General features: G+C 36.3%; 1 protein-coding gene across 1 annotated transcript in view; it reads right to left on the bottom strand.

Moving 5' to 3' along the window:
- Window positions 1-1,814: 1,814 nt before the first annotated feature.
- The window catches only part of LOC144970118 (gamma-aminobutyric acid receptor subunit alpha-2-like), a 51,757-nt gene continuing 33,676 nt past the window's right edge, over window positions 1,815-19,895 (bottom strand). The window contains exons 7-10 of the mRNA XM_078909364.1: window positions 17,588-17,740; window positions 6,884-7,101; window positions 5,060-5,184; window positions 1,815-3,630 (exon numbers count right to left, since the gene is read on the bottom strand). Coding sequence (XP_078765490.1) covers window positions 3,465-3,630; window positions 5,060-5,184; window positions 6,884-7,101; window positions 17,588-17,740 — 662 coding nt within the window. The 3' untranslated portion in view covers window positions 1,815-3,464. The remainder of the gene's footprint in view (window positions 3,631-5,059; window positions 5,185-6,883; window positions 7,102-17,587; window positions 17,741-19,895) is intronic.

The following is a 19,895-nucleotide window of genomic DNA, read 5'->3' as shown; positions in this document are numbered from 1 at the left end:
CAGTATTAAAAATCAGTTTTAAAAAAAAAAATATTTTTTGGAAAAATTAATGTTTCAATTATTTTAAATTGTCATCTTAGTCTTTTTAAAAACGAATAACTATGTTTGTGTTGTAGTAATAAATAAGGGATTATATCTCGTACTAATTCTTCCGCAACCACATAAATATAAATGGGTCTGGATGAGACTTAGGTGATCTCAATCTGAGTACACTGATAGTGTGCTCTTGGAATCTACATCTGTTCCCAATTTGAACTAATTCCCCTTTGTCTGCCTTATTGGTGGATGCTTACTTTAATTGTAATTCTAAACCTTTTTACTATCCCATTTTCTTCCTTTTTACTGGCGCTGATATGACCTTAATGTGTTGCAAGCGCCGTAAAACTCTTAAAAACAAAAACAAATATAATGGAGAACTGTAGTGAGCTATTATTGGTGTCCCATTTCAGACTGTAGAAACCCTGATGGGCTCTTTTGATATCCCAACTTTAGGTGGAAAGGTCACTGTTGCTGTGTTTTCTATCCCCTTTTTATCTGTTTTCCTTTCCCACGCTGCTCTCGTCTGTGTTCTGACTGCGTGGGTTTGTTTGTTGTTTTTTTTTACCTCCTACAGTGGGCATGGAGGTCACTTGCTGTGTCTTCCGTCCCCCCTATATCTGTTTTCCAATTTGCTTTCTGTCTTTGTCTCGGAATGGGATTACTAAAGTTTTGTCATGACCTTGCCTGGGAGGGAAACAGTCGAATGTATTGGTTATAATTCTGAGATATATTTTTTTCCTTGTGAATCATGTATATGTAGTACTGTTTTGTTTTGAATATGTAATGGTTCGTAAACATTTGAATGTTTTCCTCTGAGTGGCATCTTGTGGTTATATCTGGGATCGCAAACTGACTACACCGATAGAATGCTCTTGGAATCTACAATTCTCCCCTATTTAAACCATTCCCGTTTGTCTTAATTTTTGTCACGTGCTTTCAATTGTAAATCTAGAATTGTTTTGACTATCCCCTTTTCTTCCTTTTTACTGTCGCTGAAAGGACCTCAATGTGCCACATGCGACGTAAAAAAACCCCTTAAAAACAAAATATTTTTTCTAGGTTGGCATTGCTCGGTCTTTTTCTGGTTCTGGCAGGGATCCTTAGCTGAGAGGTTGAAATCAAAATGGTAATATCGTCTTATAGGCGTCATGTCTCCTACGTGTTAAGTGATGCTGTTGGCTAGGAACCCATTGTAAAGCGCTTTGAGCGCGTTTAGTGGATATTGCACTAACGTTTTAACCAAAAATTATGAATCTGTTCCTTTTGTTTAATGATAATATAGCGGTGTCAGTGCGTGGCTTTTTTGGTGGTTACAGACGAAAATGCTCTTGAGTCTTCTCATATCTGTTTCACTCTCCCCTTGTCCCTCTTTGTAGGTGTTTTTTTCTTATTAGACGCTTCACTCCCGATCATGATCTTTCGACTTTTCTATCATCTACCTTTTTACTGGCGCTGGAATGGCTACAAACCCCGTGACCCCTGGGTAGGGTCTATTGACCCATGGTGGGCAGGGGGTCACATGCTGTCTTCTATCCCCCTAACCTGCGTTCGGAGTTGCTTTCTTTCTTTGTCTTGGAACGGGATTACTTGGTTTTGCCCGAGCCATTGGCTTGAAGTAAACAGTCAAATGTATAGTGTTAGTTTTGGGAGGTGATATTTGTTTTTGCTTGTAAATCGTCTCTGTTATGTACTGATCACGAAACAAAACAAAAAAGAAAAGAAAATCTTGAATGTATGCGAAGGTTTATTATTATACAAAATGAAAAAGGGTGAGATTGTGGTTGTAGAATGATGCATAATTTTTATTTCTTAAAATTCATATATTATCCACATTTATTTATTAATTTATTCAAAACGTAAAATAATAAAACGAAACAAAATTTGATCGCGACTGTAAAACCAAACTCATTCATACTGACATGGAATAATCGTTTAACAACATTTTCGAAAACATTTAAATATGTAGACGTCTATTTAAAATTGGTGCGTAAATTATAAAAAATGGAGTACAGTATTTCAAACGTAATATATAACAATGTGAAATTGAATGTCAGCTTCAATCTAATAAACGAAAACAGATAATGGGGGCGTTTTGGGTTTCCCCTTTATCAACAAAACAGGATGAATAAAACCTACAGAATGAGATAATATGTGACATGTTTTTGTTTTGGTGATAAAGGGGAAACCAGCATTGTCCACATTATCTGTTTTCGTTTATTAAATTGAAGCTTACATTCAATTTCAATTTCATATTGTTATTTATTTCTTTGAGCTTCAGGGCAGCAACATTTTCTTTTTTTCAACCGTATCGAGTCCGCTGAAGCGGAGTTGCACTGTATTATTAGAGAAGTAGGCGTTGGGTTTGTTGGATTAACGGAGTTAGTCATCTCCCGATCCCAAATTGACTGACTTAGTATTATTCTCTGTACGGAGAATATTCACGCCTGCAATCTTCCTGTTTTGACGGGTAATGATAAATCTTTGACCTCACTAGAAAAATTAAATTATCCAGCCTTTCTTTCATTCAATAATGAAGATTATCAGATTGACAATCACAAATAATTTATCTGAAATAACAGGTGAGGTTATTGGAGAGGTGTAATTCACGTAGGCCTTCTCGGATTCTTGAACTCAAAATGATGAACTTGTTCTCAATAGGGCAGCAGCTTCTTATGGTACTCACACTACCATGTTATGACGAACTATCCAGGACGCAAACTCATTACCGCACTCGTGCACCGTCGCAAACCCACCCGGAAGCTTCATCACAACGCACCGTTCAACTATATTATGCTCTGCGGTTCCGGGTTCTTGACCACAATGGGTACGTGTTGGACAAGTGGCAAATCTCCACTGATGAAATGATCACCTACTTTGTCGTTGGTGGGGGTGCTTGAGGCATATTGGGGGCAAAGGAGTAATTCCGGTTGACCGTCACTCGACCATCCTGGATGTCAGGCCTATAAGCTGGAGCCTTGAACGGCCCGCCCTGATATGCGACTTATAGAGATCCAACCCTGTGCCCGAAAGGCCTCCGCCATCACGGGCTCCACACTACTATGCTCAATAGGGCGCTGCAAAGGATAATATGGATGCTCCTTACTTTTATTGCACTTACGGTATAGTAAAAACCTAAACTATAGGTGCACAATTATTTTTTTTTTAATACTCCTTACAAAATTATTAATGAACTCTACAATTTTTATTTACACCAATAACATTTTTTTGGTACACAAAGCTTATAATATAAAATGTATTTATTGCCTGTGTCAAAATGTAAATTAATTGTCCACAAATAACAAATAACGTAAAAATCATAGCTTTTCAAAAATCGCTTCTCCATCCCCCCCCCCCCCCCCCCCCCCCTTCCCCCTATTTTTGTTTTTGGACATTAAAAAAAACTGTGAAAAGCATATTTCATGGCTCTAGTATTCTTCTACGTACGCCCCCAACCAGTACGCCACGGCATAGAGAAGGTTGATGACACAGAACGCCACGGGGAAGAGAATTCTAGAAGCTTTGTCCACTTGACTGACTGTGTTGGTCAACTCTGTTTTCTTTATTCGAGCCTGGTTGGCTTTTGCTCTTGTCCTATATTTTAGAAAAAAACATTGAAGTTTTTAAGTTTTGAAATAAAAGTTACGATACATGATCAATTAACTGTTTTGTTCAAAAAGGATTTTAAGAAATATCTATTAAAGATTAGGAAAAGGGAGTCTTTCAGACCTCAAATGTCCATGAAGATTTTTATCCAGGTTTCTGTTAAATGGACAGTTGTTTGATAGCGTTTCGATGCACAAAAAGGGTTACTTATACTGCATGAAACCAAAAATAGGATCCACATTGTCTGCTGCTTGAGTGAATGAAACATTGCGTCTGGGGTCCTTAACCAAGTACACAACATAGATCATCGCCTGCCATTCGGAATCTCATTGCAGTTACTTGGTACTACTCAGACGCTGAGGTCTGGCGTGTCACAGAGCTTCTCGTGGAATAATTTCTGTAACATAATTCGATTTTAGACCGTAGGGAGTTTTTTCAGTACCTTGAGGGACCTGTTATAATGCAACTTTTCTTTGCATTGCGAATGTGGCACGTTTTGCATTTGCGGTTCCAAGAAAGCATAAAACCACAGATACAGGTTCTGATTATATAATATTTTGAGAGATAGGAATTATTTTTATTTCATACAGGGACTCGTTTGTATTGATATTTTAATTTTTGAGTACTCTCTCAATAATATTTAGTTAATATTAGTTATTAGTTAATACATTGCTTTTAATATAAAAAGGTCCTTGATTGAGACATTGAAAAAATGGGAGCGGGCATTGGTACGTATATTATGGCGAGCATGTCGACGTTACCGGAGATGTCCATACTCCCCTCATTTGCTTTTGGCGCTCTTATAGGACCGGTAAATAAGCGCAAAAGACTATTTCTACGGACTTACATACAGCCAAGTGAGTGGTCAGGGGTTTATAATAAGGATTTTAATTTGGAGGTTCAAATCAAAGTGAATCAAACGCGTAATCACTCTATTGACCCCATCAATACTAGCTATCGCAAAAAAGGGTTTATTAATCATTTATGTCGGAGAGGGGGGGGGGGAGGTGGAACGAAGTGGCCAAGTGGTTAAAGTACCGGGCACTTTTGTTTTTGTTTTTCTTTGGGAAAGATTGTCAACCCCCAAATTTGCTCACTTAGGACAATATTGGCGATTCCTGTTGACATCAGGCGTTTGGTGGATCCATTAAATTAATCCTTCATGGAATGCCCAGGCACTGTGAAGAAGGGCGTATTTTTTAAAATGTTAACAGCAAGCGTGTCCAAAGGATATCTCTGACAGGACTGGTTCACTGAACTGGAAAAACACGAAAGAGTTTTTGTTCTTATTTGCGGAAAGTTTTTTTTTTATTACAATGTGTCATAACTACTTTTTGTGTTCAAAATTTCCTGTTTCATTGTTATGTGATAATGAATGCACTATGTTCATTCATAACATTTATTTCAAATGACCTACCCTGTTAAACAAAGAAATAATTTTGGAATGGCTCCGACCTTGACCCCAATCTTCTGCGACGGCCATCTGTAGGTGCAGCCTTCGTCTGTCACACTCGTAGTCTCCTCGTCGTTCTCTTCTGTAATCTGAATCGATATAATATCAGTAATCAGTGAGGCTATGTGGTCTTGTAGTATGGCACTCGCTTTCGGATCGGAAGGTCCTGGGTTGGAGTCTCGCTCGGCGCATAGTTGAGTCCTTAGAAAAGACTCTTTTCTCACATTCTCTTACCGTACTCAGGTGTAAAACTGAGTACTTGGTCGTCAACAGCATTGTCTCTGTCGGAAAAGATTGTAATATTGCCTAACAGGCGTTATGTTCCGTTCTAAATGTTACGTGTTGGTGTTGAACAGGGATCCTTTGTAAAGCGCTTTGAGCGTATTTAGTGGATATTGCTCTATATAAACGCTCTAGTTTTTTTGTTTTTTTTGTTTGTCTTTTTTTTTGTTTTGTTTTGTTTGTTTTTGTTTTTAATCGAAAGTATCGACATCGCATCAAAGTACAAATGCATTTGATTCACGCCAAGGGAACCTCCAAATTTTACTTCCCCAGATATTATGGTTGGGAAACGTAAAGAAAGCATTTTCAAACGCACGTTGACCAGATATAATATGCAGACATGCCTACTTGAACATTGTGAAATTCGTAATTTTTAGGAGATGAAAATTGTAGTCCATATAATTAAATTTATAAATCAATAATTATCCCCCACAAGGACAATGTAACACTTTAAAATACTTTACATTATAGAGTCTTTCATCGACTCTCATTTTCAATAAGTTTTAATGACTTAGAGAGGCTCATGGAGTTCTGAAATTGGAGCCAATATTTCGCAGTTCTACGAATTTTTCGTAACTGTAGGGAGGTCTGGATATAAATTCGTGCACGGACAACAGGTTACTACAACCCAGTAACACCGTTTTAAGTAAAAGGCTATTATTTTCTTCATTGATTAAAAGTTGAAATATCATATTTAATATGCGTGGAGAGACAAAAGTTGTTAAATTTGTTAAATGGTAGAAATTTTTTTGTTTTTAAAAATCAAATCATTTTAACGAACTACACGTAGGTATATACAACTGTATAATTCTTACATTTAATCTATAGCAAATTCTGCTCTATCACTTAAATGATAAATGAGCGACTAAAATATTAGTACTAAAGTACTCAAGAGGTTGTCTATGCCTTTCCTGGCCAATAACCATATTATTTTTTCTCTGAAGAGTAAATCATGATCATCATCAACAACAACAACAACAACAACAACAAAATAATAATAATAATAATAATAATAATAATAATAATAATAATAATAATAATAATAATAATAATAATAATAACAATAATAAAATAATAATAATAATAATAATAATAATAATAATAATAATAATAATAATATTATATATATAATAATAATAATAATAATAATTATTATGATATATATCATCATAATAATAATAAATAATAATAATGCTAATAATAATAATAATAATAATAATAATAATAATAATAATAATAATAATAATAATAATAATAATAATAATAATAATAAAAATAATAATAATAATAATAATAATAGTAATAATGATAATAATAATAAAATTAATAATATATATAACAATGATGATGATGATGATGATGATGAGGAGGAGGAGGGGGAGGAGGAGGAGGAGGAGGAGGAGGATGATGATGATGATGACGATGATGATGCTGATGATGATACAAATAATAATGATAGTGATATAGAAATGGAATTTAAAGAGATTTTTTTTTTTTTAATTCCACCTCTTCCTCGGACTCGTCCTCATCACTGGACACTGTAACTGGTTCTCCGCTGCCATACTTAGTAAAGTAGTGGACGACAGCAAACTCCAAGGTGGTAGCGATGACAAAAACGAAGCAAAGCACCACGTAAATGTCAAGAGCCGTGATGTAAGAGACTTTGGGTAGCTGGTTCTTGTTCTCCATTTCAAGCAGGGTTAATGTTAATGCTGTCGTCGCTCCTGGAAGTATGAAGAATGAAGAGAAAACAAAGTTATCAGAGTCCGGGAGCCAAACTAGCTATTGTCTGACAAATCATCTAAAAATTGTGGGGGTCCCGATATCTCAGTTGGTAGAACACACGCTTCGCAAGCAAAGGAACCGACATCGATCCCGGGTGTTGCAGTCGAGATTTTTTTCTGACCTCTGCCTTGTTCACCCAGCAGTGACTGGGTAGCTGGGTCTATTGAATCTGGCGGAAAGTACTTGCGATTGACAAGCAATTGCTATTGTCCCTTTTCACGCTATAGAAACTGGGATAGAGCCCGGGCCCATGAACCCGATAGCTCTGTAGGACTACTTTAAACTTTAAAAACAAGATTTTAAATAGCGCAATATCCACTTAACTTGCTCAAAGCGCTTTACAAAGGGTCCCTAATCAACAGCAACACGTAACATGTATAACGAGACATGACGTTATCTGTTAGATGGGATTACAATTTTTTTCCGATAGAGACGACGCTGTTATCGGCCAGGTACTTATCTTTACACCTTAGTAAGGTGAGAGAATGTGAGAAAATTAGCATTTTCCAAGGACTCGACTATGCGCCGAGCGAGGCTCGAGCCCGTGACCTTCTGATCCGAAAGCGAGTGTCATACCACGAGACCACATAGCCGCACACTACTTTAATTAATCTCACAACTGTTTCATGACGGGATGAGTAAAATGTCAAGAGCAGATTTTATAAATAAAAATAGATAAATCAAATAAAATATATAAAATTCCCTTTATTCTTTGATTGAGATAGAGCGAGGTGACTTGCTCAAGGCCGCACAGGGCAGCGGCGAGTGATCGAACTCGGTACCTTCAAAGTATGAATCAAAGGGCGTACGCTGAGTCACGCTGAAATGCGCCGAAAATGGTATTTTTAATTGTCACTGCGTTCGTTATCCGAAATAAAACATAATATAAACGTAACTCAACACTCATAAATTATCTAGAAATTCAGTTTTAGCTTCTAAACACTCCGACATAGTACCATTTTGAGATGATACGTCATTATCGATGTATACTTATTTGCAGGCCTGAGAGCCCAATTTATCATGGGTTCATTTTTGTCATGGGGATAGAAAAAAAAGTACGCTAAATATTACATTTCAGACCTGCATATATATATATATATATATATATATATATATATATATATATATATATATATATATATATATATATATATATATATATATATATATATATAAAATCCATAAGGATTAGCTTTACAAACGCGAACTACAAGAATGAATAAATAAATAAATAAACGTTATAAACATTAAATTTACATAATTTTATTAAGCAATATGAAAGGAAAAATAAAGTAATCGCGGAAGTAAAAGTTATTAGTTTACTAGAATTTTTTTTTTTTATATGAGTATGTGGCAGAAATCGACCAAAACTGATTTACTCTTGAAATGTCACAATGTTGCCGTTGCCTTCGTCTCGCATATACAGATCGCTCTTTTGGAGGACATTATTATCCCTTAGCACGCAAAGCGGCGTGGCAATTAATGATAATAGCTGGTGAGAGAAAGAGAGAGAGAGAGAGAGAGAGAGAGAGAGAGAGAGAGAGAGAGAGGTTCAAGTTCATTATTATTTTTATCGTTGTTTATCGTTATCGTTGTTTATCGTGCGGCTATGTGGTCTTGTGGTATGACACTCGCTTTCGGATCGGAAGGTCCTGGGTTCGAGCCTCGCTCGGTGCATAGTTGAGTCCTTGAAAATGGCTCTTTACTCACATTCTCTCACCGTACTCAGGTGTAAAATGAGTACCTGGCCGTTGACAGCGTTGTCTCTGTCAAAAGAAAATATGATAACATCACCTAACAGGCGTCATGTTTCGTTCTACATGTTACGTGTTGCTGTTGGTCAGGGACCCCTTGTGAGCACATTTAGTGGATATTGCGCTATATAAAAGCAATTTTTTTTACTGAGTTGCCAGCCTCCCATCGAAATAATGTAGCTAAAACACACCAAAAATAGTTATTAAAATTATGCTAGAATGCCGTCTGCCTAGCTTTCTCTATGTAGGATCAGTTTTAGATGTTAACTGCCGTGTTCTTGAGAAAAAAAAAGTTGTATTTAAAAATTTGGCCAGAAAACTCGTCCTGGTTAAAAATGATGATTTTACCTGATTGAGTAAGCACAATGCATGGATTTTTATTTTATTGTTATATTTTGTTGTTAAGCGGTAATATGGAAAACATTGCTTTTGACATATTATAAGAAAGGTAATTTTTTTTTTTTTTTGGGGGGGGGGGGGGGGTCTTTAAGGACATTTTCTACGCAATTGATATTCACTGTGAAAAAATAAATCTTTGGTTTGTTCGTCGTAATGTATCTAGTTGGCAAATTTATTTGTCATTCTCAAACTAAACAATTACATTTTCACATATAATAGCATGTTGGTTACAACTAAATTAAATTTAATTAAATTGAGCTTTTATATAGCACAATTTCCACTAAACGTAATCAAAGCGCTTTACAAGGAGTCACTGGCCAACGGCAACACTTAACTTGTATGACGAGACATGACACCTGTTAGGCGATATTACAATTATTTTTGGACAGAGAGACAACGCTGTAAACGGCCAGGTACTCATTTTACACATGAGTACGGAGAGAGAATGTGGGTAAAGAGCCTTTTCCAAGGACTCAACGGTTCGCATAGCGAGGCTCGAACCCACGACCTCCCAATCCGAAAGCGACTGTCATACCACATAACCACACTGTTGTTGATTGCAAGCCAATAGTAGTAAACGTTAACCTTAACCGCATAGGCTATCTGTCGTGTAATGAAAACAAGACAACAACAAATTATAAAATTTTGGCCAGAAGTCTCGTCCTTCAAATATTATCGATCAATTTCCCAAAAGTCCCAGGTTTGAGAGTTTTTTTGACAAGATGTGGATCATTTTAATCGATTGATATTTTTGAAGGACGAGATTTCTGACCCATTATTTTTTCACATGTTGTTTTATTTAGAGAACGGTCGATAACAATAATACGTAGATAATATTACTTATCCTTCACTCCATCTTCACCAACATATTATGTAATCTCATTCATGGAACAGAGTGACCGATATAATTACTATTATTATTTTCATTACTTCTTACATTCACGTTTAATTTCCTGGTACAACAACAAGATTACTTCGGATGATACTGTCTCTCGACGAAAATAGGGAAAGATCATCTATGGAAAATCCCGTATTTTCTATGATATTCATCATATTATTGACACGGCTCAAAATATTCTTCATGTTCTATCTTTCTTCTTCTCCGCTCCTCAACCATACACCCTCGTCCGATAAGGGAACAGCTCTTTTCATTCAGTTCATTTCTCGTAATCCCGGCTTCATCGACTTTTTCCCTAGAGCTTGTTATGATTGGCCGTTCGTTCCTTTTCGACTTTGATAAAAATCAGCGTCAAAAGACCGAAGAACACTTGTCTGTATGCATCTTTCCTTTCAATGACATACTGAGAACCACCGCCCTCTGTGTTATTTTTCTTCTCTCTATTCCATACATGGACAGATTGTCTCTTTAATTTGTGTATTTTCCATTTTATTATTATCATTATTATTATTATTTTTTTTTTTTTTTTGCAAGAGTATTGTAGAATTTTAAAAAAGCGAAAGCTCAATATCTCTTGAATTTAGAACTGGGTCATGGAATAATAACATTGCTTGGGATTCTTACTACATTTTACGCTATTGATGTTATGTTATGTGTTTTAGTAAAATACCCACGAATTACCAGTTCTGCCTGCCAGATCAACTCACAAAACTATGTGAAACCTTAAAAAGTCTGATTGAGAGAATTTAGAGAGAACTAGTTAGACGACTGATTGTGTAAAAAAATAACAAAGGGTTGAGTGACGTCAATTGTATACTCTATATTATTTAAAATGAGTCTGGTAACTATTTAATTTTTAATCTATTCATTTATTTATCTATCTATTCAATTATTTTTCTACTTATTTTTTAATTGTATCTTGCATGCCATCTATATTAACAACGTATCCTATATTAATGGCATATGGATGCGTTTGAATAAAATACTCACTCGATGTTCTCCGCCCGTCAAATGAATTGTACCAGCATACTAAACTGCATGTAACAATAAACAAAATTTAGCTGAGAGAATTTAGTGAGAATTGATCATATGATTAGCACTCTAAAACTAATAACAAAGAGCTGAATTACGCCATCTTCATCAATTCTATTGGTTTCTGTATTTAAGTAAAAATCTCAAAAGTATTCCGTAAACTGAAAACAAAACACTTTACTATCCATAGGTCAAAAAACGTTTTCTTCAAATATCAATATTATTATAATCGAGCATATTTCACAGACAAGTTTTCTAACCAAAATATAAATAAATAAATAAATAAATAAATAAATAAATAAATAAATAAATAAATAAATAAAATGTATTCATTCAGAGAACGGCAGATTTAGCCCTCCAAAAACAATCGTAACTACTCAAACACACAAAACTGTGTGTATAGATAGTGTGCGCTTGGCTAAGAAGCTCACAACATTGCCATCCGGAAGTATAACGGACCAACACACAAAACTATGTGTAACCTTAAACGATTCTAGTTTGGTTAATGCAGTTTAGTGAGAATTACTCATAAACGCGTATGGCAAAAGACAATAACAAAGTCTCGAGTGATGTCAACTTCATTCTATCTATAGCCAGTTAGCTACCGTGCTTTGTGCTTTGGAAAGACTCGTATTTAAAGATTTGACCAGAAAATTCACCCTTCAATCGATTGATTTAAACGACCCTTATCTAGACAAAAACTCTCAAACCTGGGACATTGCGAAAGAGAATTACGTGTGAACCAATCCTTCTGATGACGGTCTTTAAAAAAATAACAAAGAAGTGAGTGACGTCAACTTAATTCATTATATTCAATACTACAAGATTATGTCTCGCGAAAGTTACGCCGACTTTGTGTAATGGTTACAGCTATATTATATTATTGTGTTGCTAGTCACCAATCATTTATTTATATATAGATAGCCCTTTTTATATAAACGTCTTTGCATCAGAAGGATAAAAATGTTAACGAACTAACGAATTTTTATAGCCGTCGATAGTCGCCTGGTTTTCCCTGTCGTCGACACACAGAGAAACAGACCGAGTTGCTCTTTTTTTTAACTCACTCAACCCTAACACCGACTATATCCGTAGTATATCCGGGGTTACTTTTACCCCATGCGTATTTATTACAATTTTTCTAAGACAAATTATAGGTGTAGTATCAAAGATAATTTTTTTAGTTCTTACATGTTAATGATAGTTGAATAAAATTATCTATGCACATGCTCATTTTTAATCCATTTTTTTTCAGTTTTGAAAAGTAGCAAAACTCTCTAGGATTGAGTGAGTTAATATAGATGGTAGATAGGTGACCCACCGCTTCTAAGCGATTTGATATCTGGGTAAAACCGAAACAAAAGCGGATTTTAACGTTTTAAGTGACAAAAATAGGAAATGTTACTTTTGGTCCGATTGTGTATATTCATTTCCCACAATGAAACATAGAAAACCCAAGTCTTATATTTTGAAATACAAATTCAATTTTTAACGTCTGAACCACCCTGGCATAATATTTTTGAGTTTATGTGTCACATGTGGTTTGAAGTAAAAGTCTGCAGTTCTGCACACCAAAACAACTGAGCAACACACAAACGTATGTGTAGCGTTAATAACTTAAAATCTAGCTTAGGGAATTGGTTGAGAACTGTTATCCTCTGAAACTATCTGAAAACGACAAGAAACGATTGAATGACGTCATCCACATACTTCATTGATGCTGTACGTTTAGCCAAAAAAAAGTCATGACATTCGCTGACGGGATATAACCTCTGCCAACACACGAAATTATGTGTAACCTTGAACGTTTAAAGTCTGATTCGCAAACAGATGGAACGGAGATGACGTCATTCAGCTCTTTGTTGTATAGACAGCTTGATAGTGATTTGTTTTCACTAAATTATATCAATCAGACTATAAAAGTTTTAAGTTATACACATTTGCTGACTGATGTTGTGAGTATTTTACCTTAACGTATAGCACCAATAAAAGTGTGATAACCTAACTTGAAGAATTTTACCTCTGTCAAAGGGGACTCGACTACTGTGTTGTCATATTTTGCTGGCCTTTGGGGCAAAAGATCGTGGGTTCGACTCCCGGAGGAGACACTTGGAGTTTTTGTTTTTTTCTTCTGACACACAACTTTTTTTCCTGCAGTTTCCTATGTTTTGTCGGGCACTCAACTATAAACCAATTATTTTATATATTATTTATCCTGTAACAAAGTCCTCCTCCCCCTCCCCTCACTCACTCACCCCCCCCCCTCCCCCATTTCTAATTAGTGATGTGTAATGTGGAGGATCACTATCTAAATGTAAATCGCCTTTCTTAAATTGGAATTAACACCGAGCGCTAGTTTATGGTTATTGCCTTCCATCTTGGAATAATACATCTCACGCCCTACATTCGCTTACTGTGCATGCGCAGCGAATGTCAGCCATGGCTTCCGTGTTAACATGCATATTGAAAGTTAATCAATATGGCATCAAGCGGGATTCGCAAAAAATAAAGGTAAAAAAGAAAGCTTCTTCTTTTGATCTCAACAGAATCCTTTCAAAACAATTTTTCAAAATCACGACAGCGGGATGTTTACTTGACATGCAACTGTTTAGGCAAGATAGATTGTTTCAGTGTATTACATTGAATTTACAAAAGCGAGACATCAGTTGAATGCACTTTAAGGGGTGAGTGAGACTTTCTGGAGTTTTATATAAAAAGACTTAATAATATAAAATGAATCATTGAAACTACCATATTAGGCATACCTACCAATGTGGGACCCGTGTCGATATTTATAAGTTCGATTACCGAAATTGTTGTAGTCTTATGGTTGTAAAGGGGAAAACAACCTTTAAAACTAACAATAGTGTAGATACGGCCTTTTGAAGTAAATTCCCAGTTAATATAATTGTGATCCTATAGATAGTATGCAGATGACGTCACTCGGGTCTTTGTTATTGTTTTTTTTGACTCCGCGTTTATGAGTAATGCTCACTGAACTGTATTAACCGACTATAAACGTTCATGGATACACCAGTTTTGTGTTTGGTCCGTTATACTTCCGGATGGCAATGTTATGAGCTTCTTAGCCAAGCGCATACTATCTATAATAAGGTGATTTGAGTTCAGTTATGTTCATGTCATACGTACTGGATAACCAGAACCTAATGAAAAACAGAAACATCAAGTTTACCGTTATAATTTGCATTATAAATACATGCGCGTGAATAATGGAGTATTAATAAGGAATTTGAAAATAAAATTGTAACAGCAGAGAGACTACAATATCATTATGCCATTGAAGGATTGAAGAAGTACTCTCTCTCTCTCTCTCTCTCTCAGGTTGGCACAGAGCCAAGTATGATCTAGGTTACCAGATTTCCTGCTTACTTTTAGAGAAAGAATGACAATCTAGAAGAAAGAAAACCCCAATGTTGACAAGGAAACTAGAAGGGATGAGAAGAGGAAGAAGTTAAAGAATGACACAGATATGTAAAGAATTCTCAAAATACTGATATGGCAGGTGGGCGGATGAGAGATGTGAAATTTTTGAAGAAAGAGAGAATAGGCTTCAACACTCATGGCGTCACTTCCCTCGTAATGACGCATGGTAACTTAGTAACTGGTTCAAAACTATAGGAACAATGGCGGACGCCCTTATGAAATACTTCTCCGACCACCATAAAAGTGTATCCAGGGGAGAAAAACAATACAAATATGATCATGTTTTGCCTTTTATACATTCTGATCACATGAGATATGAAAAGTTCTATCCAGCATGAAGAATAAAAAGTACCCATTTTCTTTGTTTAGAACCATGCTGCTCGACGTTGCTGGGCGACGTGACATCAGACGATTGAATCCAATTGACGTGACATGATCGCTGATATAGGAAGCAACAGACCTTTAAAATGAAAGCAACTGCTCACTATTTTTAATACAGTAATTAGATTCAATAGTCTGATTTTACGTCGCCCAGCAACGGCGGCCATCGTGGTTCTAAACAAAGAAAATCGGTACTTTTTATTCTTCATGATGGCTAGAACTTTTCATATGTCTTGTGTTTTATGCTCGTCGGAGAAATATTTCATAAGGTTGTTCCGATAGTTTAGAGCCAGTTACTAAGTTACCATGCGTCATTGCGAGGGAAGTGACGTTACGACTGAGGAAGCGTATTGGAGTCAACATATCCATTAAAAAGTTCCTTGACTCTGTTATCTTTTACTTATCATCCTCAAAATGACCCTCATCTTGGCAAAGCGTCTCAAACCTGATATCTCGAGGAAGGCTCAATTTTGTGAGTTTTTGACTATCTAGATGAAGGTCATTTTAATCGAATGCTATTTGAAAGACGTGCTTTCTGGACATGTTAAAAATATGGTTGTGTTTTTTGGGGGTTTAAAAAAAAAATATTCAGAGAACGGCAGCATACAGGATAATTGTGATACTAAGCTGTTAGAAGCCGCGGGGTGTAAAGAGTAATAAACAAAAATGAATATAACAGCTTTTAAAAAAACACAAAATACCAAACACGGAACGTTTCGGACTCAAAACCATTCTTCGGCCAACAAAAAAAAACCAATAGAACCTTTTAAAAAAATACTTATCTGTTTTTAAAGCAATATATTTATGTTTTTATTGGGTTTTCTTTTTTGTTTTTTGGTTGTTGACTGAAGAAGAGTTTTGTGCCCGAAACGTTCCGTGTTTGTGATTTTGTTATTTTTTTTGTTAAGTTCTTAAATTGATTTTTGTTTATTACTTTTACAGAATCGTTGCAAACTAAATAATTCATATATTCCCATATCTTTCTAATCTGGTAAGAAGTAAGATGAGAAAGATCAAAACTAGATAGAAGAGACTATTTCAAGTTATGAAATTAAGAACAAGAAAATAGAAAGTTTTACATTCAGTGTTTGATAAGTTTTGAACTTGATTTTAGACTTCTATATATTCAGCCAGAAGATTCAACCACTCTCGGATTCTTCATGAAATATTGATTTATTTAAATGACTCTCATCTTGGCAAAAACTCTCAAACCTTGGACTTCGCGAAGTCTTAGGTTTAAGAGTTTTTGCCAAGATGAGTGTCATTTTAATCGATTTATATTTGAAGGACGAGTTTTCTGACCAAATTGTTTAATACATGTTTTTTCCAGAGTATGGCAATTAACTTGTGACTAGGAACTATATTTCTCTCGATCCAGAGAGCTACCCATTGAGTGACAGAGAGCTACCCATGGAGTGACAGAGAGCTACCAATGGAGTGACATAGAGCTACCCATGGAGTGACATAGAGCTACCCATGGAGTGACAGAGAGCTATCCATGGAGTGACAGAGAGCTACCCATGGCGTGACAGAGAGCTACTCATGGAGTGACAGAGAGCTACCAATGGAGTGACATAGAGCTACCCATGGAGTGACAGAGAGCTATCCATGGAGTGACAGAGAGCTACCCATGGAGTGACAGAGAGCTACCCATGGAGTGACAGAGAGCTATCCATGGAGTGACAGAGAGCTACCCATGGAGTGACATAGAGCTACCCATGGAGTGACAGAGAGCTACCCATAGAGTGACAGAGAGCTACCCATGGCGTGACAGAGAGCTACTCATGGAGTGACAGAGAGCTACCAATGGAGTGACATAGAGCTACCCATGGAGTGACAGAGAGCTATCCATGGAGTGACAGAGAGCTACCCATGGAGTGACAGAGAGCTACCCATGGAGTGACAGAGAGCTATCCATGGAGTGACAGAGAGCTACCCATGGAGTGACATAGAGCTACTCATGGAGTGACAGAGAGCTATCCATGGAGTGACAAAGAACTACCCATGGAGTGACAGAGAGCTACCCATGGAGTGACAGCATGGAGAAATATTTAACGCGCGCGCCATTGTTCATTATTGAACCTCCTCCCTCTTTGTCTCTATTAAAATACGGACGGCTGACTGATTGATGGTGTGGTATGAAACAAATAATTTACGGTGTTGTATTCCATTCAAATTTACCATTTTGTGTTCTTAAATTTTCTTAGATATGATTTTTAACCTGAATTTGTAACTTATTGTCCTCGATCGACGTGCACTTACTTGCAGGTCTGATAACCCAATTCCTTGCGTGCTTATTGTTATAATGGAAATCTTTAAAAATGACGCAAAATATTGTCAATTACAATAATGTTAAACTAGGCCCATAAGTGGGTTCTGATGTTAGACCTACATATATTATGTACACGTCGTCCTCGACGAAAGACCTCGTAGATTTTGGGATTTCGGTTTTTTGGGTCAAAATATTTCCCATGTCGGTCGAAAATCGGATATGATCAACAATGCATACATACATACCAAGTGCAATTCTCTCTGCAGTGGCCTCTCTGTTGATCCAAAAGGACACCCATGAAATGATGACGAGAAGACAACACGGTAAGTAGAGATTGATAATAAAATAGCCAGTGTGTCGACTGAGTTTGAATGTCACCTGCAGAACGGAGTGGGACACTGGGTGAAAGAAAGATGGAAGTATCGATAAAGCATGGTAAACACAATAAGATTCGATATTAACCAGTTAACTGCCGGGTATCCGGAAAAAAAACTCAAATATAATATATCAAAGTTTGGCCAGAAAATGGCCAAATTTCTAAATACGTGTTTTTTCCAAAATCCGGAAATAACTGGTTATATTTTATGTGATGTGGCTTCGTGATCTTATGGAATGACATTTGTATTTGGACTAGCAGCTCCTTGGTTCGAGTCCGCTCTGGGCTCAAAGCGTTTTGCAAGGGGTCCCTAACCAACAGCAACACTTAACGTGCAGGACGAGACATTACAATTTTATTTTCCAACAGAGACAACGCTGTTAACGGCCAAGTAATCATTTTACATCTGAATCTGAGTACAGTGAGAGTCTGTGAGTAAAGGTACCTTTACAAGGTCTTAACAATGTGTCGCTTACCACAAGACTTCAAAGCCACTTTATTATGTAATCACTATAATATGGTTTTGTGGTCTTATGTGGACACTTGCATTCGGACTATCAGGTCCTTGGTTCGAGTCCGCTCTGGGCTGTGTTAAGTTGAGTCTTTGGAAAAGACTCTTCAATTACATTCTATCACCGTATGAAAAGAGTAGCTAGATGTCGAAACAAAACATGGAATGTCGCCTTATACGTGAGATGTCTCGATCTAAATGACAAGTGTTGTATTCTGCTTGGGACTTTTTACAAAACGAATTGAGGCACATTTTAATTGGTATTGCGCTAAATAAAACCTTTTTCAATTATGTTAGAACCGTAAGAAAAAGAATTTGAGCTTTTATTTAGCTCATTATTCACTACACGTGCTCAAAGTGTTTTACAAGGGGTCCCTAACCAACAGCAACACTAAACATGTAGGACGACAAATGAAATGTCGCTTCATAGGCGATATATTCCAATTCTTTTCCAACAGAGACAAGCCTGTTAACGGCCGAGTACTCATTTTACACCTGATTATGGTGAGAGTATGTGAGTAAAGAGCCTTTTACAAGAGCTTAACTATGCGCCACTTAGAGCGAGACTCGAAACCAGGACCTTCCGATCGGAGGCAAGCGTCATTCCACAAGACCGCAAAGCCACTTGATTAAATGTAATATAAATCAATGTAATATGGTTTTGTGGTCTTATGGTATGACACTCGCATTCGGACTAGCTAGTCCCTGGTTCGAGTCTGCTCTGGGCTGTGTAAAGTTGGGTCTTTGGAAAGACTCTTCACTTATATTTTCTCTCCGCACTTAGGTATGAAAAGAGTACATGTCGAAACAAAAACATTTAATATCTCTTGATACGTGTGATGTCTCGACCTACATGTCAAGTGTTGCTGTCTGCTTGAGATTTCTTACGAAACGCATTTTAATGGATTCTGCTCTATATAAAACCTTTTTTTCAATTATGCCAGTAAGAAAAAAAAATTACGATAAGAATTGAATGAAAAACAGAAATGATCAAAGTTAAAAGAAATGTCAAGGTTAATTCATTTGATGTACTAAGTCTTAATGCGATGGAAAACCAGCGACATCGGGTATTCTATGAAAGAAAATATTACCCTAAAAACCATAAGGATGAAGGCACAGGCAGTACCAATTGCTTGTTACCCCTTTAAAACTCAATGATTGTTGATTGCCCGACGATTTTTTTTTTTAACGCAATGTGAATTTGTCCTATTTTTTTTTCGTAAGCGTTGAGCGCTCTGTCTACTGAGCAACAGTGCCCTGGTCTTATTTAAAATGCTTACAAAAGGCTGAAAGCGCAGTTTATATCCGAAAATCAATAACATACATTGAAGTGAAAATATTAAGAGAGAGGGAGTGATGTTTTGAAAATAAACATATTGTAGTATTTTTTTTTTAATATGACCTTTTGATCGATCAGCCTGCATCCAACGTTTGACTCTGTTCATCATGAGATCTTTATAGTATGTTACATTTAAAACAACGATAAAATATATGGTGTCATCTCTTTTGTTTGGAAATAGAGCATAATAGAGTCCAACTGAGCAAGAGAAAATTCTGTTCCATATAAGAAAATTAAATAGGGAAAATAATCTTAGAAGATTTCGGAAATTGCATTAGACAGGAGATAATAATTCTCTCAAAATTGTACGCTCTTCTGCCGTGTGAT

The sequence above is a fragment of the Berghia stephanieae genome, chromosome 4 (genome assembly GCF_034508935.2).
Source record: "Berghia stephanieae isolate SIO BIC M18660-M18661 chromosome 4, UCSD_Bste_1.3, whole genome shotgun sequence".
NCBI lineage: Eukaryota > Metazoa > Mollusca > Gastropoda > Nudibranchia > Aeolidiidae > Berghia > Berghia stephanieae.
Note: the sequence above shows the minus strand (reverse complement) of the source record. Positions and strands in the feature narration are given on the sequence as shown.